The sequence below is a fragment of the Camelus bactrianus genome, chromosome 6 (assembly GCF_048773025.1).
Source record: "Camelus bactrianus isolate YW-2024 breed Bactrian camel chromosome 6, ASM4877302v1, whole genome shotgun sequence".
Lineage (NCBI taxonomy): Eukaryota > Metazoa > Chordata > Mammalia > Artiodactyla > Camelidae > Camelus > Camelus bactrianus.
Genome location: NC_133544.1, coordinates 91,481,550 through 91,505,411, shown reverse-complemented (window position 1 = coordinate 91,505,411; position 23,862 = coordinate 91,481,550). Strand labels below are relative to the sequence as shown.

Sequence of the window (23,862 nt, the reverse complement as noted above, 5' to 3'; positions counted from 1 at the left end):
AAAAAAATCTGTGCATGCAGATATATGCATCTAAAGTCTGGAAAGAAATATTTACAGTGGTTATCTTGAAGTGGTGGGATCACAGGTGATTTAATCAGTGAGAGAAGACACTGACAAGTATTCATCAAGTGTGAGTTTAGGGGAGCGGGAAGCTATGGACTCAGAGGAGGGTGGGGCAGGGCTGGAGGCGCTGGAGGTCAGGAGGGATTTCAGACGGCAGGGCTGGCACCCCTGCAGCAGGAGCAGCGTGGGTGGAGGAAGAGAAGGGGCAAGCTCTGGCCTGTTTGGGAGGCAGCTGGAGGCCCCTCCTTGGCTGAGATGCATGGTAAAGGGCATCACCCCGTTCTCTTCTTCCTAGAGACAAGTCAAGTGGAATCACTTTTCATACTTCATTGCTCCCTAAAACCATACCCCCAAAGGCTCAAAAAGGTCCCCTTGTCCACTATAAACTCAACAGGGGAAACCCTGGTTCACCCCAGCAGTTAAAAAACCATGGTCACTGGTTGACAGTCTACTAGGGAGCTTAACTCAGCTCATGTTACTGTCTACACAGCTCTGCACTGAGCACCGTGGGACACGGAAAGGAAGTCCAGGGTCTGATCCAGGCTGCCTCAGGACTCCGGGCAGGCGGAGTGTTGCATTAGTGTCAGTCAGGAAAGCCGTCCTCTCTTGCCGGGACCTAAGCTGGCGGTGCTGGGAGGGAGCCACATGAAGTAAGGGAAGGGATGGCTGAGGTCGGATAGCTGCCCGGCTCCTGGTGTGCACTGCTCCCTTCCCTATTTCCACGTTCACTGTCTGCGAGTGATCCAGCACTGCTCCTGTGGGCCAGCTTGCCCTCATCATCCTCTTCATATAGGAAACTGAGGGGAAAGTGAGGCTCCAAGCTGAAAAGCAGCTCAGGCCCTTCCCACCAAGTGCTCCTCCTTCCCACCAGCTCCTCCCAGTGCCTACCCACCCAGGCCCCCATCCCCTACCTCCTGGAACGCTGGGCTGCAGGACAGGTGCTTGCACCTCACTCTGCTGGCGCACAGCCCTCCCTTCCCCGGCCCCCTCCGGCTCAGGCGGCCTGGCCTGGCCTCTGGAGGTCAAGGTGGCTGGCCTGCTGCTGGCATGTCCCTCCAGTGTTCCCTTCATTCCCCTCAGCAGCAGGGACAGTCTGCACAGTGGGCCCCAAGAGCTGGGTTTTAGTCCCTGACCTCAGATCAGGCTGATTTATCTGCTGTTCTGATAAGGCACTCAGGGTTGTGTCAGTGTTTAACTTTGCCTCCAGTCACCTGTTAATTTGTGTTAACACATCAGAGCAGGGACATCCTGGGCAGTGTCTGGGAGTCAGCTCACAAGGAAGCTGCACACAGTCCCAGCAGAGGTCACATGAAGGGTCGGGGACACTTCCTGGGGCCGTGTGGCCCATGAGCAGGGTGGCCTGGGGCCTGGTCCTGTGACCTCCACCGTGCAGCCTGGAAAGACGAGAGCCACTGCCAGTGTTCTCGCCCGATGCCTGCAAACCACCTCACTGCTGCAGTGAGCGTGCAGGGAACATTCTTCCTGACCCCACCCTCTGCCAGTTAATGTTCCATTAACCTTTCCGTGCTCCTTCAGCGCTCAGGCTGGGGTAAGCATTTTCTTACTTCGCCAGCTGTCTGTGACCTCCGCAGGGGTCGTCCGGGCTGGACTGTGCCTGGTTTGCTCGTCCCCTGGCTGCTGCTGCTCCAACTGCTGGCTGTGCTTCCCTGCCGCACTCCTGGGTTCACAGTGGGGCAGCCTCAGAGCTGCGAGTGGTCCCAGAGAGCGTTAAGCCCAACCTCCTTCATTTCATACAAGGGTCAACGGCTCAGAGAGGGACAGTGATTTATTCAGTCACTAGACAAGGGAGCGGTCAGAACACTGACTTGGCCGCAGTTCTCACTGGCTTGTGGGACCGATGGTTCCCATGGGGTGACCTGGTAGCAGCCCTTGGCCTCTCACCCCTGCCTTTCCTTGGCTGGATGAGGGCAGCAGCGCCCAGGGCCAGGTGGGGAGGGGAGAGACGGGCAGGACAGGAAGCCAGGCAGTTATGTCTTCACATGTATTTGCAGCCTCCACCAAAACTGCCCAGTGGAGTGTTCAGTCTGGAATTTCAAGATTTTGTGAATAAATGGTAAGTCACCTCCTTGGTCTCTGGAAGGGTACTTTGGTTTTATCAGGCTCCTCACGCCAGCTTTCCCTTCCCCCCTGAGGACCCCTTAGCTGCTACCCTCCTCCCAGAGCACAAGGACCCAGGCGGCCTGAGCACAGCAGGGGGCAGACAGCGGCTGCGCGCCACATCTGCTGGGCAGGGGCCAGGGGCTGGCATACCGCCTCCTGGCCTTAGTTTAATTCAGCAAGCATTTATTAACTTAAGGCGGGCGTGACTCTGTGCTAAGAAACGAAGGAAAGGCGCAGGCACTGTTCCTCGGAGCCTGTGGGGCGCGGGGCGGACGGGCAGGCACACATCAGGAATCTGAGCTAGACCCAGCGCCAGGCAGTAGCTCTCACATTATCTTTCTTCCTTTAAGCTTAATAAAAAACCCCGCCGAGAGAGCAGATTTGAAGCAACTCATGGTAAGTGCATTTATTTCCGATTCTTACACTGCCACCTGCTTATTGATCTGTTCTCCGTCTCTGCCAGTCATCCATCCAGTCCTTCCTGAGCCCTTGCTGCTCTGCCTGCACTGTGGCCCAGCTGACCTGGGGGCCGCAGGATACCAAGCGTGTCTCCTGTCCTCCCATCAGTTCAGAGGAAAAGCTGGGATGACCCTGCAGAGGGAGGGAGTCCAGGGAAAGGAAGGGCCTTTTTCCAGCACTGACTGGCTTATCTTATATTCAGCCCCTCCCCCAGTAACTCCCTGTCTCCTAACTGGTGCAGGGGGAGGAGTGGGAAGTAACTGTGTGAACTCACATGCCGTGTAGCCTGGTCAGTGGAGCATGCATGTTCAAGTCCATCAGTTTCTTTGTTCCTTCAGCAACCCTGTGAGGCACTGTGGGAAGGGCCACTGTCCCCAGCGCCGGAGAGGGGGCTCAGGGGAGGGCGAGGCCAGCAAAGCCGGGCACAGCGGGGTCTGTCTCAGGCCTGCAGCTGGCCCTGCCAAGCTCTGGGAGCTCCTTCCAAAGGCAGCACAACCTCTAGGCCCAGGACTCCTGAATTTTCCTTCTTGGGTCTTCAACATGCTTTGTCTCCATTTCCTCGCACACAGGTTCACGCTTTCATCAAGAGATCTGATGCTGAGGAAGTGGATTTTGCAGGTTGGCTCTGCTCCACCATCGGCCTTAACCAGCCCAGCACGCCCACCCACGCAGCTGGCGTCTAAGCACCGGGAAGAGTCCCCGCGCGGGGCGTGCCGTGTTGCGCTCGGGCCCCTTTCCCATGCCTGTCTCTGTTCAGACGTGCACTTCACCTATGACAAAGGATGAGGAAGAACACAGCATGTGCCAAAATTCTCTTCATGTCATTTGAATATTATTGTCTTTATTCTCATCACGATTGTTACTCCCCTAAGTGGATTGGCTTTGTGCTTGGGGCTATTTTTGTGTATGTCGATGATCAAAACATGTGCAGTGTTGAATTACAGTGAAACTCTGGTGACTGTGGGTAGTCATTCTTACTGAAAATTGCACTGCTCTCCTGCACCGTGACTGGCTAGCCGCCCCCTATTTTCAGGATCCTTTGACACCTGGTGGTACTTCCTTCTTGCCAAGCGCACCTTCTTTCTGTCGGAGTAGGATGGGGCCTTGTGAGATCCTTCACAGGCAGTGCATGTGAAGCATGCTTTGCTGCTATGAAAATGAGCATCAGAAAGTGTGTATCATGATATTTTATTATGTTTTTGCTTTTGGTGTAGAGTTCAGCAATTTCCATCAAAATCTAGCCAGGGCCCTTCACTGCCATGATAGCTGGGGCTTCACCAGTCTGTCTGCTGTGGTGATTTGTAGACTTCTGGTTGTATTTCTATATTTATTTTTAAATATACCATGTTGAGATATTTAGTGATATGTCTGAGTTTGGATTCGTGTTTCTAAAATGGTGGAGTTACTTTGAATATTATAAATGGATCAAGGCATTAAAATGTATGAGATTTATCTTTCCCCAAACCCAAGTACTGATGCTATTGTAAACAAGTGTGTATAGTGCCTAAAAACTGTATGAAAATCCTTTTACCACTTTAATCCAGATGTTTAACAAATCTACTCTCTTATTCTAATAAATATACTATCAAATTCCAAGGATGAAAGATATTTCTACTTTTGTGGTAGGATTTTCAATGTCTCTAGTACATAAGAAATCAAATGATTTAGCCACACATTATTGAGGGGAAAGGCAAAGACAGGCAGGAGGCCGGAAGGTGGAAATACCACACCGAGGACCAGTTCAGGGCTTTGGACTAATGACACTTCCTGTAATTCTAATCTGTGGATTTCGTCCAATTCTCACCAAACACACTTATTTGTGACTCTTCCAACCACCCTTTCTGTGGACCTGTGACTAGATCTCATCAATTCCCTCCATCTCATTATGGGACGGCAGTAGTTGGGGGTGGGCTCAGGGGGTGGCCAGCACGCCCACAGGAGGGCCTGGGTGGCGCTCGAGCTTCCGCCGGGGACTGTCCCGTGCTGCTTTGCTCCACCCGGCAATGGCTTCCCCTCTTTACCAGTTACACCTGACACACCTTCCTGGAGAGGAGAGATGTGCCTGGCACTGGCTTTACCATGCTTGTGGGATGGAGTGAAGTCACAGAAAACAAAGCCATGTCCCAGATGGCCTCCCTTCTTTCTTTAAAAAAGACTTCTGAGATTTAGGTGTATGTGAGGCTGCCTGGTCAGCACCTCTCCCCTCGTTTTCTTCTTTGAGAGACCAGGTGATAGAAAGCCAAAGTAAATATGTATTTTTAAAATAAAAGGCCTATTTCACTTGCAAATTAAAACCAGAACTTGGGTAAATCTCCTGAGCAGGTAGCTCCATTCTGTATAGCAGAGCCTGGGATCCAGCCAGGATTTTAACACCTAGTCAGTTCTATATATACAGCTGCCTCGGCCAGTCAGTGTTTTCTCGCTGTGAGGTGAGAACACTTGTTCTGTATCAACAGTCTAATGTAAGTTTTCAACATGCAAATGTTAAGAAGAGGTTTCAGACCCATACCCTCCTCACACCCGGGGTCTTTTACTAACAGAGAAGATGCCACCAGCTTTGAGAATGTCACATTAAAATGCTCAAACTGCATCTGAGGAGGAAGGAACGGTGTAACTTGGTGTCTGCTAGGATCTGAACACTCTCATGCTCACTGTCTTGAGGGATATTTTAAATTCTCCAATCACACACACAGACACACAAAGTCAAAAGATTTTTCCCTAGTAATTCTCACCAAGAATGATCACGTTCTCAAGAATGATTGTTCCCAGCCTCAGTCCTGCTGTGTTTTGAGTTCCCCAAGCCAAACTCCCTCCTCAGACTTCCTCCTGAGACACCAGTAATAGCTGCATTTTTAAATGCTATGTCATGAGCACCTAACACCACCCTTTGAAACTGCTAGAGCAGATACCAAGACTCCGACTTTACAGCTGGGAAAGCGAGAGCTGCAAAGAGGCAAGTGGCCAGTAAGTGGTCGAGCTAGAACTCACACCCAACTTTTCCAGCTCTTAAAAACCCATGCTCGTATTTTAAATTAGACCCCAAACTGTATACTTTGATGCTTTTTGTCACAGAATAAATTTTCACACTGGTGTTTTCCAAGAAACACGCTCATTTAAACTTCTGGCTATTTCCTGTAAGAGTAGCTCAAAATAACATTAATGAAATGTTGACTGACGGGTATGTCCAAGCGCTCTTGTGGGGCAGTTAGGTAAAGTGTCCTGCTTGAGGAGTTTGTCTGTGTTTTGTTTGGCTTTTCTGTTGCTTGGCCAGAGCATATTACTTTTACAAAACCAAGCAACTACTTAACTGTACACTTAGTGGAAAAGGGACAGTATGCAGAAATAAACCTTTTTCAAACATGATGTTTAACAACTCTTATTCTGTAACTGTCATCTCTTTATTATAAAAACCCAGTCTCCCAAGCCTAGTGGTCCTGCTTCAATGGCACATTTGCTGAGTCCAGCAGTAGGGTTTAAAGCATCCTGCTGTGCTGTTCACCCAGGGGAGGAACTAAGCCTCGTCTCTCTTGCTGTCTGGAAAGCAGCAAGCTGCAAGGTGGCTATTTATCTAGGATTTATTTCTAAGCACATTTTACCAGTGATGTCTCAACCTAGCTGTGATGATGGCCACACAAAGCATGTTAGCAGCCAGTGTTTTGCGATGTCACTGGGAGGTGGCAACAGCTTGTGCTCTCAAGTGGCTCTCTGTCCTCCTCTTTGTCCTCTTTCTCTCCCAGACTGTGGCCTTGCTCTGCTCACAAGGGTTCAATGGCATGCAAACAGCCTTTAATTGGTTTTCTTAAAAGAGGCATTGTTGATGGGAAAGGACGGCCGTCTTTAAACTCTGCCCTTTTTGCAAATGCCAGACTTTCTCAGTAGCATTTCAGAGGAAATGTTTTGTTTTGAACACAGTTACTGAATCTGACCAGAACATAAACACAGCAGCACACATACTGCTCAATACTGAGACACTGCGTCTCTGCATGTCCCTAAGTTTTGTTAAAGCCTTCTGAAACTTGAATTACTGATGGAACCATTCTTACAAATCCACATCCTACTGAAGTTCCTGCTTCCTTTTAAAGCAGGCCACAGGGCCCATGGCAAGAACTAAGAGAAAGTTCCTGAGACTTAGAGCTTAATTTGTTTGACTAACCCCGGCTCTTCGCCCCTTCAGGAATCTGATTCCTCCTCCTCTTCCTCTTCCTCTTCTTCTTGCGGCACATGGCTCCTTGTGCTCAACTCCAGTGCAGTTTGATTGATGGATGCTTCATTGTCTACATGCACCAGCATCTGCTTTGGTCAAGGACACTATGTTTTAGTAGCAAGAACACTGGCCTCAAAACAAGTTCTTAATGTTTCAAAATAAAATCTCAATTGCATATTCATCGCCAATATTTCCCACTAGCAGGTGTGGCCACTCTTCCTATTTCTCCAAATTCTACTCTGACCCCCACTGCCAAAATGGGAGCAGAATAAATGCCAGAGATTTGATAGAATGTTACTTGACTTACAAACATGGTTCTTACATAAAAATTATGCTGGCTATGGTGTGCTGCTCTCAAATAGTTAAAAACGCTTAACACATCTGAGAGAACTAATCAAATGTGGTATATTTAGAGAGATGGTTTTACTGACTGACCTGGGGGCATCTGGTGAGACAAGGACATGATGAGGACAAGAACTCATTTTTTAGCACTGGGCTTTGGAGTTGAAGCTACACTCTATTTTCGAATCCTAAGCTTACTTATTCTCAGAGCAGCAAGAGTTCTGACATGTTCCTACAAAGATCTCCACACTCTCCCCAGGTTCACTGGAGTGACTGGAGAGAATGGATGACTAGGAAGGTGTTGGCAATATAACAGGAAAATCAACCAAAGTGTAGCCAGCTGGTAGATAGGTGGGCTGTTCCCTGTTTAAAACAGTCATACAGACCAGCCAGTTTATTAAACTAGAAAGTTCTTATCAGCACTTCCCAGAGTCCTTTGGGCTTGACAATGCAATTTACAACTTTTGACCTCCAAGAAGCCTAAGAGCAGAGCGGACTTTGCCTTCTCCCTCGGGGCCCACCCTTGATTAAGCTTACATCATGTGACTGTTCAGGTGCAGCCTGAGAAGTCAGCATCTCATCCCCTCTTCTAGAACTAATCATTGACTGGAGGGCCAGTTCTTCAACCTAGAAAAGAAGAGTTGAGGACACTTTCCTTACTGTCACTGGGCTACTGATGGAGGTAAAATTCACAGAGCACGCTGTAAGAGGTCGGCATCATGAGAGGAACTGAAAACAGTGTAATCTAATCTATGTGAAGCTCTAGAGGAAAGTGGGGAGGCTCCTCAAACTCCCCCTGCCTCTTAAGGAAAGAGCACAGAAAGCCTCCAGCCCCTTTCTTCCAGGGTGAACAGCTGTTTCAGCTGAGCCAAGGCTTTCACTCCACCAGAGCAAGCCACTCAGGGGAGACAGAAGTGTGCCCTAAATAAAGCCAGGGGCCTTCTGATTCCACAGGCCCGAGCCTGTCTACCCAGTAATGAGCGAGTGAAGGTAGGAAGAATGGAAAATGGAAGTTTCCTGGAGCATAAAGGAATCTCGGCTTTGGCGGTGTTGTCATCAACACGCAGGCAGCTGTACACGTGCTGTGGTGACACAACATGAAGCACAGGCCGCTACATGCGTCCTGAGGGAGACTGAACTATTTTGACATGTCGCAGTTGGACAATGCTTCTCAGTTTACGAAGGGCTTTCATAACCCTCATCTCACTTGGATTTAAAGATCCTGAAGGGTGAGGAGCAGGGATTATCAGGAGCACCTCACTGGGGCTAAAGAAGGTGACTTCCCTACAGGTCTGAGAAATGGCCCTGGTGGGTTTTAATCTTGACTCCTCGTTAGGGCCGTGGAGTCGGTAACAGACCCGGGAAGAAAAGCTACCGCGAACTACTCCGTGACAGGTCTCTTCTCCCAGGGCCTCGCGGTCTGTCTTCGCACAGTAGGGGGACCCGCGAGTCAGCCGGCTGTGCGATACCACAGCCGCTTCCAGCCCCGGTACTAGCTAGTAAGAGAAGCTAGGAGATGCTGCAGGGGCTCGGGAGGCGAGGACGGCGGGCAGGAAAGGTCCAGGCGAGCCTTCGGGAGGTCGCCCTTCTCAGCGTGTGGTGCGGGCCGCCTGTGTTTACGGGGCTGTGGGGGTCCGGGGCCTGGGGTGGTGTACTCGCCAAACTCAGATTGCTGGGCCTCAGCCTAGACCTGCAGGATCAAGATTCTCTGAGGGGTGGACCCACAATCTCAAAACCAGCCCCCCAAGTGCTGTCAGCCACCATGTCGGGCCGGCAAGACCCGGTGAGGAAGGGCTACCCGGCAGCAGGCGGACGGCGGAATGGAGGGGCGGGGGGCGGCGGGGTCACCTTGAGCCGGTTCAGCTGGTCGTGCAGAGCCGCCTTCAGGCGCAGCAGCGTCTCCTCCTCCTTGCGCAGTTCCTGAAGCCGGCTCAGCATCTCTTCTCCTCACGCGGGCCGCCGGCCGGGCGCTCAGCGATGACGCCACGGCCTCCGCGCCACCGGAAACGGAAGAGCGAGCAGGGCGGGCGCTTCCGGCTGGCGTCGGTGCTCGTCGCTCCTCGTCGCTCCTTGCTGCAACGGGCAAACGGGCTCTTAAGCAAAAAGCAAAACTCGGTGAGGATTCCTAGAGCGAAGGGCGTTGGGGCTGTAAAAGGCCTGGAGAGAACAATGGTCAGCTAGCTCGCCGTTCAACGCGTTTCTTCCAGTGGCGCTGCAGAACTGGGTATTTTAGCCCCACGAAAGCTGCAGACCCACTTGAAGGCCAGACTAACATCAGCGTCTGGTACAGCGGTCCAGGAGCCCCCCCTGTGCCGTTATGCAGGCAAGGTTTCCCAGGCACGTTTAAGTGGTTTCCCAGGAGACTACGGCAAATTAGAGCAGGAAGATTAAGGGAACGGTGCTTTATGCTAAGGAACTTCCTCTTGACCTGCAAATTTGAGGATAGATCACCCCAGCTGTGGATTTTAACGAGACTGCCAAATGGTAAACAAACCAGATGCAAGAACAAGACCCTGACACGAGACCAGACGTAGGGAAGGACAGGTCACCTCTAAGGTAATAAAGCATGATGGCAGATTTGGGAAAAACGTTTGGACACATTGTCTGCACAAGCATACTTGGCCAACATATTCAGCCCCTACTGAAACACAAATGGTTGTGGAAAAACACGGCACTTCTCACACCAAGGTTCCAGGTATTAAAGGGGGAGGAGCAAGTATTTATTTCCTCCATCAATTGTATTCTATCACGTAAGGTTGTAACATTTCTGAGTGAACTACCTCTTACTGCTGTACTTAAACATGTATTTTGATTCTGCCCTTTGTGATTACTGAATGGAAAATGGATGAAATTCCATACAGATTTGACAGTGTTTTTTTTCCACTTTGGGGAGAGAAGGCTAAATCCTAAGAGCTTCCCTATTTCTGAAACAGTCTTCTAACCCATCCGTTTCTCAAGAAACATTTTGTTACTTAGAAAATGGATTTTACATCTCCCAATTTATGGAGCATCCCTCATTAAACTTCACGTACTTAGTATATATCCAATGCTCCATTTTACACTAGACTATAAAATGGAACTTTTAATTAAAAGGCTTGAATTATGTACAGCAAAAAATGCCAGTGAAAAAATTCTAACCAAGATTTACACAACATATCCAAGTCATGTTTCTCACTACCACTTTGATCAGAACTTTATTCAAACTTAGCTGTCCAAAATAACTTGACCTCCACGGAATAAACAAATTTAAGTTTATGCAACAGCCTTCTTTTCTTCTGTGGTAGGCTTCTTGTCAGCTGCTGGCTTCTTATCAGCTGCTGGCTTCTTGTCAGCTGCAGGCTTTTTGTCAGTTGCTGGCTTTTTGTCAGCTGCTGGCTTCTTGGTCGCTGCAGCCTTTTTTCCCACCACAGGCTTCTTCTGCTTTTTAACACCAACAACCTTCTTTCCTTTCTTTCCCACCACAGGCTTCTTGCCTGGAACCCCCTTATCGTCTGATTTGGCTTGTAGTGCTGCTGCCGCTTTATCCATTCGGATCTTGTGCTGCAACAGATTAGGAAGATGTAAGAGTCAAATCTTTCTTAAAAAAAAAAAAAAAAAACCAAAAACTCAGCATTATCAGGAAAACCCAAATTATAGCTTACATTCTTAGCCTGGCGAAGTATGGTGTTCCGTCGCATGGTCTTTGCATATGGGTTTAGCTTCAACATGATTCTCAGGTTTTTCAGTGGATTCTTCTTCAGGACTCTGCGATGAATCTTCTTGCTGTAAAAAGGTAGATATATTAACAGTTTATTTACAACGACCCACATTCGTGAAATAACCAAATAACATGAGGCCGTGGAAGAGAATTACTGTAGGTATCACAACTTTACCGTGGTGCTCGGAGGGCTCTTTGGATTTCTGGGCTTTTCAAGATTCTGCTAAGGTCTGTATTGAGCATCTTGTGCATGGGGAGGCTAAAGAAAAAAAAATGTTGACAACAGAGCCTCAATTTCTATTTCTCATTAACTGACTAAAGAACATGAACCTCAAAAGATGATTTTTAACCACTTAAGCCCTTCAGAATTCAGCCAGAATTCCCACCCTACTATCACTTCTTGGAGTCTCTCATCATTTCAGCACATTGCATCTGCACACAAGGGGGAAACGACAGTATTTAGAAAACATACAAGCCAACTGTGAACAGCATCCACAGCATCCACATTTGTGGTCATGATCTACACTCACTTGTAGTTACTCTTCAGGGAGGCAGCTTTACGCCACGTGCCATACAGCTCATCTAACTTGCGGAAGGCACTTTCAGTCCAAATGCAGAAACGCCCCACATGCCCACCAGGAGCAAGTTTCAAAACGTTCAACTTGCTTACATTAAGCAGAGTAATTCCTTTTAAAGGGAAAAGGATAATTAGGAAGGCTGTATTTCAACAGAAGAAACACAAATCATCTTTACGGCTTACGTGTTATACAAGGCACCTGAGAGGTATTTTAAGCATGAATTTCAACCATTAACGGTGCACTCATTCAGCCAAGAATCAGAAGTTCCACAAAAATCATGTGTTTCAGAAACACGGACCATAAAGTGGAATCTCATCATAATAAGAGCTGAGTAGGCTTGCATAGATAGCATGGGTCAATGGGTCATTAAGAAACATGTAAGAGGTGCAAGAATTACCAGGGATGTTTCTGAAGGCCTTGATGATACCATTGTCCTCATTGTAGATGATGCAGGGTCCCCTGCGCTGGATACGGCGCCGGTTTCTCATTTTGCCTTTGCCCGCTCTCATTCGCTGAGAGGCATAGACCTGACAAAGTAAGGTTTGGTATCTTGATTGAGATGTGATCTCTAAAATAGATCTTCACATTAAAAAAAACTTCAGTCTACAGACGATGAAATCTGGAGGCACAAATGACTTGCCTAACACTAACACACAGCGATGAACGGCAGTCAGGATTCAAACACAGGTAACATGGTCGAGTCCTTGCTCTCATATCCACCAAGGTTCAGTCACACTATCCCTCCAGTAATCTTTTGGAATTTTTGTGAAGGACCACAAAACCCACCTTTTTGATATCATTCCATGCCTTAAGTTTCTTCAGAAGTAAAACAGCCTCCTTGGTCTTCTTGTAGCTTTCAACTTTATCTTCAACCACCAAGGGAAGTTCAGGAACTTCCTCAATACGATGACCTGACAAAATCAATTAACACTGACCTGCTTACCCTGAAAGTCTTAAAAAATTGAATCTAACCCACAAAAGCAAAACAGTACACAATTTACCAAATCAGAATTTCCAAATATCATGCGTTTCAGAAACACGGACCAATTAAGTGGAATCTCATCATTTTGACTGTTAAAGAGTAGGCAATATGACAAAAAGGCAAGTTTTCTAATACACCAAATCACTATTTTGAATTAGTCCCCCAATTCCATGGTATTCACTAATGACTTGTTAAACTGAAGTAGCCATAACTTAGCAGAGGGAAATTCAGCTGGGCACCCTGGGATGAAGAGATTTCACACAGGCTATCACCACCAACAAAAAAGTTCAGGTGAAGCGAAAAAAGGGGTATTTTATATGACTCCTAGAATATAAAATATCACAAACCTTTAGACATGACCAGCGCTGGTAAGGCCGAGGCAGCCAGTGCAGAGCAGATGGCATATCGCTTCTGTGTTGTGTTGACTCTCCGGTGCCAACGTCGCCAAGTCTTGGTTGGTGCAAACATGCGCCCCCCACGACACATCTATTTTCCCAGTCAAGAATCACATTTCTCAAATTTTAAGAATTAAAAACAGGTTATGTCTTGCTCAGTAAGAATGTTCGTCAGTCTTCTGAACCAGCTTACTGACAGCAGGCAACTGTCGCCGAGAACAGAGTAAGACGCAAATTACGACATCATTGCAAGCAAAACCTAATGTAGTAACTTGTCTTTAATTTGACAGAAAAATCTTCCTGGTTTCTAATCTGTCTGGAGCAATGTTTAACCTTAACACAGTATTCAAAGGATACATTTCCAAAAGCACCCTGGCCAGAGCGGTGAGTCCCACCACCTCGAACCCTGGGGATTCGAGCTACAGCTCTGCCAGTACCCCAAGACTCAGCACTAGTTTGATGACCTGAAATTGGCAAGAAACACACAAGCTTTAGCTACCCAACCATACTCTTCTATGACAATGATGCATGGTAGCAAACAGCATCAGAACATCCAGGAAAATCATGTGGTTCAGAAACACGGACCAATGGAGTGGAATTTCATCACCGCTGTGAAGTAGCTCTTAAAACATCAACCCATGAAAGATCTTAATCCGTACCTGCTAATTCACTGACAGCATAGGGCTGTCTGTTGTTTTTGCGCAAGTTGGTGTGAACAAAGTTCACAATATCTGGTCGAATGGGAGCCTTGAACACGGCAGGCAAAGTGACATTTTTGCCAGATGACTCCCCCTTTTCAGAGTACACTGATATCAGTGGGCGAGCACACGCCTGGGTAAAAGGAAGAAATGTTTGTTTACAAGCAACGTAAAGGCATGCTTCTCATGCAACAAAAGCATTAAACATTGTTACATAGTTTGGTGAGGTAGATAACACTTTCACCGAAGACAAAGACTAACTTACCAACACTTAATATCAATACTTGAAGGACAAAATTCTCAGGTTCTGTCACATTAATTTTTATTAGTATCAAAGAGAATGCTTCGTCATTAAACTTTCAAATCAAGTCTTACAAAGCAAAATGACCAAAACCATACTGTACAGTTTGAAAACGCCGTTCAATGCCACATTCCGAACTTTCATCCCAAATGTCAGCAAATCTTTATCTACCACTGCTCTACTCCTCCAAACATCCATCCTTGCCCTCTTCATCCCATTCCAAACACACCTTCCAAAACTAACTAGTATAATCACCAGCCATGTTAATTTTTGTTCAATCTTCTCCAAGGACTTACCTGAAAGTAAACTAAGGCCCAGAGGGTGACTACACCACCTGCTCAATCTCACCTCCCATACTTTCTTGCAGATATTCAGACATACAATCAGGGCCAGCCCCCTGCTACCCCTAAGGTAACAAGTCGTCTACCTGATACTCTTCCTCATCTCCTTCAGGCCACCTTAAGGTTTCTCTTGATTACTCTGTTCGAAGCCCAATTACTGCCTCCTCTCCAATTCCCTAAGTCGACAGCACTTAACCACCACTGAACAGTTCATCTGTTCTGTCCAACTAAGTACCACCCAAGCATCATAAAGAGAGTGCTTTTTGCCTATTTTGTTCACTGAACTCCCCAGGGAACACGGCACACATACAGACGTTATGTGTGGAAATGCAGTACATACACAAAAACTGGTTTTTAAGGCAAGAAAACTAGAATGTTTTCAGAAACAATTCTTAAACTGAACATACAATAATTCGGAATAAAAAGAAAATACAATTTTTTGTCTTTGATGATACCTATTTAAGGTGAAAATACTCCTTATTAAACAGGGCAGGAAGATACAAGGCCCCAAATTGACTGTTTCACCCAGATTCAGTCTTAGCCCCGCGAATTTCCAAGTCTTCAGTGGAACCCATGCCTTCTAAGATGCAAGAGAAACTAGAATTCCAAAGGTCTCTCTGCGCCCGAGAACGACCTGAGGGTCCTCCTGGGTGGCTTCCAGGCGCGCCCAGCGCCGGCTCGCACACGTTGCGTCTAAGATGGCTGCCATAGAGCCGCACTACCCAGGCCCCAGCCACAAACAGACACCTCGGGTCCCCATCTCGTTTTTCTCGCTTCCTCTCCTAAAGATCCTTTGTCCCGAACCCCGAAGCCCATTCCTGCCGAGCCAGGATAGCACAGGAAAGCCAAGCGGAAAGGACTTCCACTCACCATGGCGGGGAGAGGAGAGAGCCACGCTCCTCTCAACCCGGCGGCTCCCACAGGAAAAGGAAGTGCGTAGCACTCCCACTGTATATGTAACCTTCAACTCGTCTCCCACCCTGCCCCGCCTCAGAACCAATCCAGAGAGACAAAATATCTCTCTACCACTATACAAAAATAAAAAATAGCGTAGTATCTCCTTATATGCGTCAAACTACTGTATCTATTGAGTTTCAAAGCCAAAAAGAGCTCTTAGAAACGAGGGACTCCTTTTCGCGGAGTAATCCATAAGGGGGCATGGCCAACTCTCGCGAGACGAAGTTTCTTTCCCTTCAACCAGTACAACTTATTTTAACTTTTTCACACAGGAGTGGAAAACTATTGGGACAGGAAAGGCCGTTGTGTGCGCTAAAGCAAAAATTTAACTTTTTCGACAAACGAGGCCTGTTGGGGTAAAAGTAGTCCCGGCGGGGGGTTATGACCCCGGGCGTCAGCATCTGGCGCGCAGTTCAGTTTGGCAGTTTCGGGTCTGCAGTTAAACTAACCAAGGGCGTGATGTGGCCTCGAATGAACCGAGCTGCTGAGGAGTTCTACGCTCGTCTCCTGCAGTGAGTTTTAGCCTCTGCTTTTGGTTTGGCTGTTAGGACAGCACTTTTCCCTCGGGGTATCTCGATCCCCGCCCCGAGCCTCTTGTTGCAGCCTTGGGGATTCGCATTTTGTCAGTTTCCAACGGCGCGTTCTGTTGAAGACTCAGTCAGTTTTCTTGGGGTCTGGGAGCTGGGGATAGACTGGGTACCTGCTCCACGGTGGAACTGGCCCTGTGGGGCTTGCTTATAATTCTGTTTAGGAGAAAACAGACGTACGCTGTCACTCGAGGTGAAAGGTGACAAGTTTTCCAAGGGGCGCGTTATTCACTCAGATAATTATGCTCAACTTGTGGTATGTTAGCGGCACCTCCCAGGATAGAGAAAACTAGATGTTGACATGCTTCACCTTTTGAAAGCCGTGCTGGTGTGATTCGTATTGTTATAGTCTATTCAAGATAGTTATCACATGAGCAACAGTTATAATGATAACGTGTTGGTGTGTTGGCTCTTTAAGCCACTTTTGTTTCATTTTATTTTATTCCTATAGTGAAGTACTAGTACCAAAGGGGATTCCACTCAGTTCTGCATTCACCGTAAAAGTCTAATCCAGTAGTTCTCAAATTTGAGCGTGCATCAGAACCACCTGGCAGATTACCAAAACACAGATTGTAGGTCCCACTTCAGGGTTTCTTATTTAGTAGGTTTGAGTGGGGCCAAAGAATTTGCCTTTCTAACAAATTCCAGGTGAAACATGATGCTGGCCTGACAGCACAGCTTGATAACCATTGCTGTAATCTAACCCCTTATTTTCTAAATGCCATACTGTTTCATTGTTTATTTTTATTGCTTTTTTTTCCTGCTTACGAAAGTGGTTATGCTTGTCAGTGTTTTTTCCAACATTATAGAAAGAGCACAAGCTTTTTTAAACTAACAGTGTCTTGGACAGCTTTCAGTATGACAGCCTATAGATCTGTCATTGTTTTTAACTGCTATATAATATTTCATTGTATGGCTATTTTGTGTTTATTTAACCAGTCTCTTGTTGATACAACTTTATTTAGACCTTTTATATTTCCCAATTGTTTTATAGGTGTTAGTCTTTCTCTCCACTTGTAAGCACCAAAAGTCTCTTCTCTTGAATCCCTCACAATGCCTGTGTAGCCACCTGCCTATTGGGAATTTGCAAATAAGACCTCAAAGTCAATATGTGGAAAACCGAATTCATCTTTTCCGTGAAGCCTGACATTTTCCTGAATTCTGCCTCTGAGTTAGTTTCAAGTCCAAGACTGTGACTTCTTTTTTCCATCATCCCCACCCCCACCAGATCTAGCCAGTCCCCAGGTGCCCTTGTTCTCCCTCCCTCCCTCCTGTTTTGTTCACCACCATCACTTCTTTGAAGTGCTACAAGTTATTCACAGCTATCTTCCTGGCCTATGAGTTTCTTGCCTCCACATCAGAAGGTCAGAGAGGTCTTTCCCATTTAAAATCTTGTAGTGAGCTCCTCTTGGCTTATAGAATAAGGTTCAAATCCTATAGCAAAATCTCTTCCTTTGTGCCACCGCAGCACCTCCACTCGCCTCTGTTGGGGCATTCATCACTCGGATTTTGTAACCATTGGATTGCTAGTTGGACTGAGTCAAGACTATGAACCAGGAACCATGCATTTGTTTCCTATCTTGGACATCTAGGAAGAACTGCCGACTGAAGAAAGAAATACGCTGAAAAGTTGAGTTATATTATTTAGGGACCTTAGTGAGGACCAAAGCCTGGGAATTGGCCTCTCAAATAGCTGTGAGGAACTGTTCCAAAGAGGTAAAGGAGGAGCCAGGATATATATATAAGAGTTTTTGCTGAAAACAAACAAAAATTTGAAAAACCCACCAAAAACCTGTGTAGTTGAACATCAAAGGTGTACTGCTAATCACAAAAACAGATGTCTCAGGTTAATGATTTTAGTGCTTTTCTGTTTATGGGAAGATGTAAGAGTCTGGGCTCATTGAACTTACTTTTTTGATAAGCACCTGAACTGTCTAGGGCCAGTGTCCTGTTTTTCTCCCTCCTGAATTCCCCTCAGGGTGCACTGGGCAGCTGCAGTGGCTGATGGCTTGATGGCGGGCAATACTCCGTTGTTTACCAGAATGACAGGCACCATTTTTTTGTCCAGAGTGTCTGCCTATAGTATACATACCCGAGAAATGACTGTTGAATGATTGATTGAATAACATCCCTCAGTTATGCGTCTACAAAAGATAAACATCTATAAGAATAAATCATAATCTTGTCCAAAATGGCCAAAGTGAATCAGTCTCAGCCCTAGCTTTTATTTCAATGAGTCATAGAGTAGATGAAATAATATATGGTTTCCTGAAACTGTTCCTTTGGGTTCCTTTAGGACTCTTAAGTTTTCTCCTTCAGAGATCAGGCTGATGTGCGTTTTGGTATGTGAATAGTTTGTAGTTTACATGCTTTGGGATCAGCTTTCTTGAATAAAATGATAATTATTGAGTATCTTAGAGTTTTGTGCTTACATTTGAGACAGGAAATTGTTTAACATTATTAAATTTACTGATTTTTTGGTAACAGCTTATGAAAACAGGATCAATGCTTCCATTTCAGCCATGGAAATCTAAGGCCTGGGACCCTTAAAAAACCTCTCTGTGGTTACACACTGATTCGGTGGCAGATCAGAATCCAGTCATTTTTACTTCCAAAAAGTCATGTAGTGAATTACATTTCCATAGTAACTGGTAGTGTGTTTTAAAAGATACAGGAGGCAGGCAGCCAAATTTCCTGCTGTCTCTTAGAAGCAATTGTACCCAGTTTTGGGCAGCTGTCTATTAATCTCTACCACATCTATTTTTTCTCTTCCCTTGATAACCTAGTACTCTTTTTCTGCCTTTTTCTCTCTTCCCAAGTATACTTTAGGGCTGCCATGAATACTTAGCATTTTGCTTTTCTCTCTGGTGTCATGCAGAGAGAAAGTGATAACTAACTCCAGAGTTTAAATGACAGAATACTGTAGCTTTATTTATTACCTGTGGTTCTTCTGCATTTCAGGGAATTTAATGAGGAGAAGAAAGGAATCTGTAAAGACCCATTTATCTATGAGGTACGAACAGTTTATTTGATTTTTAAACAACTCAATCATCTGAAAATTGTGAGTGTTTACCAGCTGAGTTTATTGAAGTTAATTTACATACAGTAAATTTCACCCTTTTTGAGTAAAGTTCTATGAGTTTTTACAAATGTATTCAGTCATATAACCACCCCTGTAATCCAGAACATTTCTATCGCCTCCAAAAATCTCCTGGTGTCCCTTTATAGTCAACCCTTCTTCCCTGCTCCCAGTCCCTGGCAACCACTAATCTGTTTTCTGTCTTCTGTTTTGCCTTTTCCAGAATGTCATATAAGTGAATCTATACAGTTTGTAGCCTTTGGGGTTTGACTTCTGTCAATGAGTATAATGCATTTGAAATTCAGCTATGTAGTTGTGTGTATGAGTAATGCATCTCTTTTTATTGCTGAACAGTATTCCATTGTATGGATGTACTGCAGTTTGGTTATCCATTCACCAGTTGGTGGACACTTGGATTGTTTCCAATTTTTAAAAAAATTTTTTATTTTATTTTATTTTTCAGGGGGTAGGTAATTAGGTTTATTTCAATGGAGGTACTGGGGCTTGAACCCAGGACCTCGTGCATTCTAAGCATGAGCTCTGCCACTGAGCTATACCCTCCCCCCTGGGTTGTTTCCAATTTTTGATAGTTATGAATAAAGCTGCTATAAACATTCACGGATTTATTAAGCATCCGATATATGCCAAGTGTTCTGTAGGTAAGCTCCCCATAGAACTTAATCCCTTAAAACAATTAGCACGCTAAAATAATTATATTCTAAAAGACAAGCTGAGGAGAAATGGTCTTATATGATAAGGGCTAATACCCATAAAAATAAAATATATAAAAAAACTGTTAAAAATCAATGAAGAAAAAGACAGTCATAACAGAATAGGCAAAGGATACAAACAAGTCATCATGAAAGAAAAATACAAATACTGCTGATCCTTGAATAATGGGGGGGTTAGGGGTGCTGACCCTCCACAGTCAAAAATCTGCACATAACTTACAGTTGGTTCTCCCTTGTGTGCTTCCTTCGTACCCAAGGTTCTACAGCCGTGGATTCAACCAACTGTGGATTGTGTAGTACTATAGTGTTTACTGCTGAAAAGAGTTTGCGTGTAAGTGGACCCACACAGTTCACACCCTTGTTCAAGGGCCAACTGTAGAGTTATGTCTCACTATCTGAATTCTCACTAGCCAAACTCAGGAATCAGGTGTCTCCAGGGAAAGTATTAGCCCCACCCTGCCTGAATTAGTACAGCTTGATGCCTTTACTAGTTTCCCAGGGCTGCTATCACAAAATACCACGAATTGGTTTTCCTAAAACATCGGAAATATATTCTCTCACCGTTCTGGAGACAAGGAGTCTGAGATCAAGGTGGCAGCAGGGCCATGCTCCCGCTGAAACTCTAAGAAAGGATCCTTCCTTTTCTCCTCCTTGCTTCTGTTGATTTCCAGCAGTCTTTGCTATTTCCTGGCTTCCAGAAACACCTGCCTCTGTCAGCACAGGGCATTCTCCCTGGGTGTCTGTGTGTCTAAATCTTACTACTTAGAAGTGCACCAGTCACTGGGTTTAGCACCCCCCTCCCCGATCCAAGTTAATCCTCAACTTACTACACTTACAAAGACCTTGTTTCCAAATACAGTCACATTCAGAGGAACCAGGGGTTAGGACTTCAGCTTATCATTTGGGGGGACATAATGCAACCCACAATGGTACTAAGATTAGATTAACAGCCTTCTTTGCTCTCTGAACTTGGTATCTAAATGCTTCAAGTGGGGAGAAAAATAGGTCAATGGTAGAGGGCATGCTGAGCATGCACGAGGTCCTGGGTTTAATCCCTAATACCTCTGTTAAAAAAATATTTCAATACCCAAACTGAGAAGTTAAAGAGATTCAAATAATGAGAGAGATTTGTCAATAGTAAGCATATTAGGGACTGTTCACCCTCATTAGTAATCAAATAAAAGAAAATTAAAACAATAACAAGATACTGTTTTTTGCTGAGATGGTAAAAATAAGCAGTGAAGATAGAGTGTTGACATGAGTGATGGGGATGCAAATATGTGGTTATGACATATTTGAAAGGCAACTTGACAATATCAACGTGATGTTCAGATATTCATCTTAAATAATTCAAGAATGTCCATTATCAATTGTTTATTACAGCACGTAACTTGAAACTATGCAAGTGTTGAATAATAAGGAATTAATTATATGATGATAGAGCCAGGATACTAGACAGCTTAAGAACATTTAATGGCATGGAAAGAAGTCATGATATGAAATTATTAGAACATTGTATTTTTTATTAAAATCCTATCGAGTTATCGAAATAATAGATACATTTCTATTTAAATAGGTTTATTTGTATGTCTGGAAAAAGATCAGCCAAAACATAACACCAAAAAGTCTTAATAGCAGTAGTGACTGCTCTGGCTAGTAGAATTATAGATGTGTTTCTAAAAATCTCTTTTAGCTGTTTTCAAACTTCTGCAGCAAATGTGTTTCGCAATCAGAATGAAGAAATACGCAGTTCCTATAAACTGATCAAGTTCTAAATTCCGTGGTACAGTCAGAAAAAGGGATAATATTTAGTGAAGTGCTAATTTTGTGGTACCTAACAGTAAATCCAATATGATTAGGAGAAGAGGATGTCAGTGAGATCTTAATCAAAAGAAGGGCTGACAAGGCAGGGTGCACCGTAGGTGGGCCTTGAGGCATGTAGATAAGATACAAGAGCTAGCTTTTTCTCAACATGAAAAACATGGGCAGAGAATAAATGAAAATCTTACTTGCAAAACATGATGTCGTGTTCAGGTTCTCTTTTCCAGTTACTTGCATAGAACTGATCTTTATATATTTAAATATTTATACATACCTATGTGTTTTTCTATAACATTGCTTGACTTTAATCTGCTTTTGATAGGCTGATGTCCAAGTACAGCTGATCAGCAAAGGGCAACCAAACCCTTTGAAAAATATTCTCAATGAAAATGACAGAGTGTTCATCGTGGAAAAAGTGGTAAGTAGTGCTTGGGCTTTGTCATTAATTCTTAATTGTGATTTTTTTTTTAAATTGATTTTTAGTCAGTTTGCAATGCTGTGTCAATTTCTGCTGTACAGCATAATAGTTCAGTCATATATATTCATACATATATTCATTTTCATATTCTTTTTCATTTCAGTTTACCACAAGATATTGAATATAGTGCCCTGTGCTATATACAGTAGTAGTGGTTAATTCTTAATAACCAGATTTTGTTTCTTGGGGATAATCCCAAGTGTACATGTTTTCTGATCAGTGCATTAGTAACAGTAGGTTCTGATTCCTTTAGTAGTAAGTACAGTGCCATCCAATAGAGATACAATGTGAACCATATATAAAAACCATGATTAAAATTTTCCTAGTAGCCTCGTTAAAAAAAAAGAAATGTAATTAATTTTCATACCATAAAATTGACTTCTTGCTTTTGTTGTACATTTCTGTGAATTTTAACACACATGTAGAATCTGGTAATCACCACCATAATCAGGACACAAAAAGTTCCCATCACCCCAAAAAACTCCCTGTCCTATCCCTTTAAAGTCAGGCCCTCTTCTCCCTAACTGTAGTTTTGTCTTTTTAAGAATGTCATGAACGGAATCATACAAAAGTGTAACCTTTTGAGTCTGGTTTCTTCCACTCAGTGTAATAATGCCTTTGAGATTCATTCAGGTTGTATGTGTTTTAGTGGTTCATTTCTTTTCATTGCTGAGTAGTGTTCTGTGATATGCGTGTACCAGCGTTGATTTACCCTTTCATCCTTCGCAGGACATTTGGGTTGTTTTCAGTCTTCAGTGGTCTGTAATGATTACAGAGCTGCTGTAATCATTTCTATGCAGAAATTTTTATAAGCACAAGTTTTCTGAACAGTAAATACCTAAGATTGTGATTGCTGGGTCTGAAATTATGTTTAATAGTGCTTTTTATTTAATCTAAGATATATAGTGTTATCATTTCCCTACTTAATTGGTATAAAAATCATTAATGAGATATTTTAAGTTCTTTTTTTCATACTACATCTTCAAAATCTGTGTGTGTATTTTGCACTTAAATCTCAATTTGATCTGGCCACATTTCAGGTGCTCAGAAGCCACATGTGTCTGGTGGGTGGATAAAAAACTCAATTTACTGTGTTGAACAGCCCAGCATGAACAGCTATGACTCATGAATTTCTACTTTAATTTTTGCTTGTGAAATGTAACAGGAGGGACCGTCTTATTTTTTACGTCACTTTATATTTATAACCCTCAACCTTTGTGTTTTAAATATGGGAACTGTTTTGGCAGAGCAGTAACTGATTTTTACTGAGTGCTGATAATGCTGTCATATTACACAGTTGCTTTGGGGCCAGGACTCATTCTTTGGGTACATTGGTTCCCCAAGTAGTTAGGAACAGGATTTAATAGGGGAGGGTAGATATTCCTTTAGAAGGAACACCTCTGTCTGCTTTAGGACCTGCATTCTGTCTGGACGAGCATTGTGATGAATGAACAGGGAGCTCTTTGTTTTAAATACACATGGAAACGCCTGTCTGAGGAGGGGACCAACTTTATTTGTCTTTTATATTAATGATGCTTATCTATGCCGGACAGATGCTTGGAAAATAATTATAGGCAAATTATGTGGTAGAATTTAGACTTCTGTTATGGGGAGAAGGGAAAGTGTAGAGCAAAAGCTGAAGAAATTAAGATGGTCAGGTGAAGATGAGTTACCTAGGTGAGGGTAAAGATGAGCAGAGAGGATTGGTGGAAATCAGTTGGGATACTAGTGAGAATGCAGCTTGGAGTCGTGAGGAGTTACCAGGACTCACTGAGGCCCTGGCATTTTGTTTTTAATTTTTTTGTTGTTGAGGAGGGAGGTAATTAGGTTTATTTGTTTATTTTTAGAGGAGGTCCTGGGGATTGAACCCAGGACCTCGTGCATGCTGAGCATGCGCTCTACCACTTGAGCTATACCCTCCCCCGCCCCCCAAGGCCCTGGCATCTTGGGATGGGGAACAATTAAAATGGTCTTTATTTCCGCAAAGATCAGTAGAGCTTAAAGCGTGAGTTTCAGGTAGATGGATAT

The 23,862-nt window shown here is 44.5% G+C and overlaps 4 protein-coding genes and 5 non-coding genes across 14 annotated transcripts in view; 2 read left to right on the top strand and 7 right to left on the bottom strand.

Moving 5' to 3' along the window:
* Nucleotides 1-4,239, top strand: part of MAP2K1 (mitogen-activated protein kinase kinase 1) — a 68,003-nt gene extending 63,764 nt beyond the window's left edge. The window contains exons 9-11 of the mRNA XM_074366286.1: nt 2,076-2,137; nt 2,535-2,580; nt 3,213-4,239. Of these exons, the coding sequence (XP_074222387.1) occupies nt 2,076-2,137; nt 2,535-2,580; nt 3,213-3,326 (222 nt within the window). The 3' untranslated portion in view covers nt 3,327-4,239. The remainder of the gene's footprint in view (nt 1-2,075; nt 2,138-2,534; nt 2,581-3,212) is intronic.
* The window catches only part of SNAPC5 (small nuclear RNA activating complex polypeptide 5), a 33,599-nt gene extending 23,396 nt beyond the window's left edge, over nt 1-10,203 (bottom strand). For 3 of the 5 annotated variants that reach the window (XR_012507738.1, XR_012507739.1, XM_074366291.1), the window contains exons 1-3: nt 9,038-10,203; nt 7,727-7,816; nt 6,797-6,936 (exon numbers count right to left, since the gene is read on the bottom strand). Coding sequence is in view for 3 of the 5 variants with exons in the window: in XM_074366291.1 (XP_074222392.1) it covers nt 6,814-6,936; nt 7,727-7,816; nt 9,038-9,127 (303 nt within the window). In the remaining 2 variants the exon portion in view is untranslated. Of the gene's footprint in view, nt 1-2,575; nt 3,414-6,796; nt 6,937-7,726; nt 7,817-9,037 lie in introns of those variants that run through there. The other 2 variants (XM_074366292.1, XM_074366293.1) reach the window with 2 other exon arrangements.
* Nucleotides 10,204-10,351: 148 nt separating this feature from the next.
* Nucleotides 10,352-15,168, bottom strand: RPL4 (ribosomal protein L4). Its single transcript, XM_010955768.3, has 10 exons — nt 15,052-15,168; nt 13,501-13,672; nt 13,199-13,305; nt 12,794-12,932; nt 12,251-12,375; nt 11,862-11,991; nt 11,417-11,573; nt 11,062-11,145; nt 10,831-10,951; nt 10,352-10,729 (listed from the first exon to the last, which is right to left on the bottom strand). Exons 1-10 carry the CDS (start codon nt 15,052-15,054, stop codon nt 10,442-10,444), a joined length of 1,326 nt encoding a protein of 441 aa, XP_010954070.3. The 5' UTR covers nt 15,055-15,168; the 3' UTR covers nt 10,352-10,441.
* LOC123617037 (small nucleolar RNA SNORD18) lies at nt 11,718-11,788 on the bottom strand. The gene has a single exon (XR_006725126.1). It is a non-coding gene; the product is annotated as a small nucleolar RNA SNORD18 (small nucleolar RNA).
* LOC123617039 (small nucleolar RNA SNORD18) lies at nt 12,466-12,535 on the bottom strand. The gene has a single exon (XR_006725127.1). It is a non-coding gene; the product is annotated as a small nucleolar RNA SNORD18 (small nucleolar RNA).
* LOC123617043 (small nucleolar RNA SNORD16) lies at nt 12,994-13,092 on the bottom strand. The gene has a single exon (XR_006725131.1). It is a non-coding gene; the product is annotated as a small nucleolar RNA SNORD16 (small nucleolar RNA).
* Nucleotides 13,382-13,452, bottom strand: LOC123617041 (small nucleolar RNA SNORD18). The gene has a single exon (XR_006725130.1). It is a non-coding gene; the product is annotated as a small nucleolar RNA SNORD18 (small nucleolar RNA).
* Nucleotides 15,169-15,369: 201 nt separating the features above from the next.
* Nucleotides 15,370-23,862, top strand: part of ZWILCH (zwilch kinetochore protein) — a 37,874-nt gene continuing 29,381 nt past the window's right edge. Inside the window, exons 1-4 of one of the 2 annotated variants that reach the window (XM_045516945.2) lie at nt 15,563-15,650; nt 18,687-18,738; nt 19,793-19,866; nt 21,679-21,774. Coding sequence is in view for 1 of the 2 variants with exons in the window: in XM_010955568.3 (XP_010953870.1) it covers nt 15,520-15,650; nt 18,687-18,738; nt 21,679-21,774 (279 nt within the window). In the remaining variant the exon portion in view is untranslated. Of the gene's footprint in view, nt 15,651-18,686; nt 18,739-19,792; nt 19,867-21,678; nt 21,775-23,862 lie in introns of both variants that reach the window. The other variant, XM_010955568.3, reaches the window with a different exon arrangement.
* TRNAS-AGA (transfer RNA serine (anticodon AGA)) lies at nt 19,294-19,366 on the bottom strand. The gene has a single exon. It is a non-coding gene; the product is annotated as a tRNA-Ser (tRNA).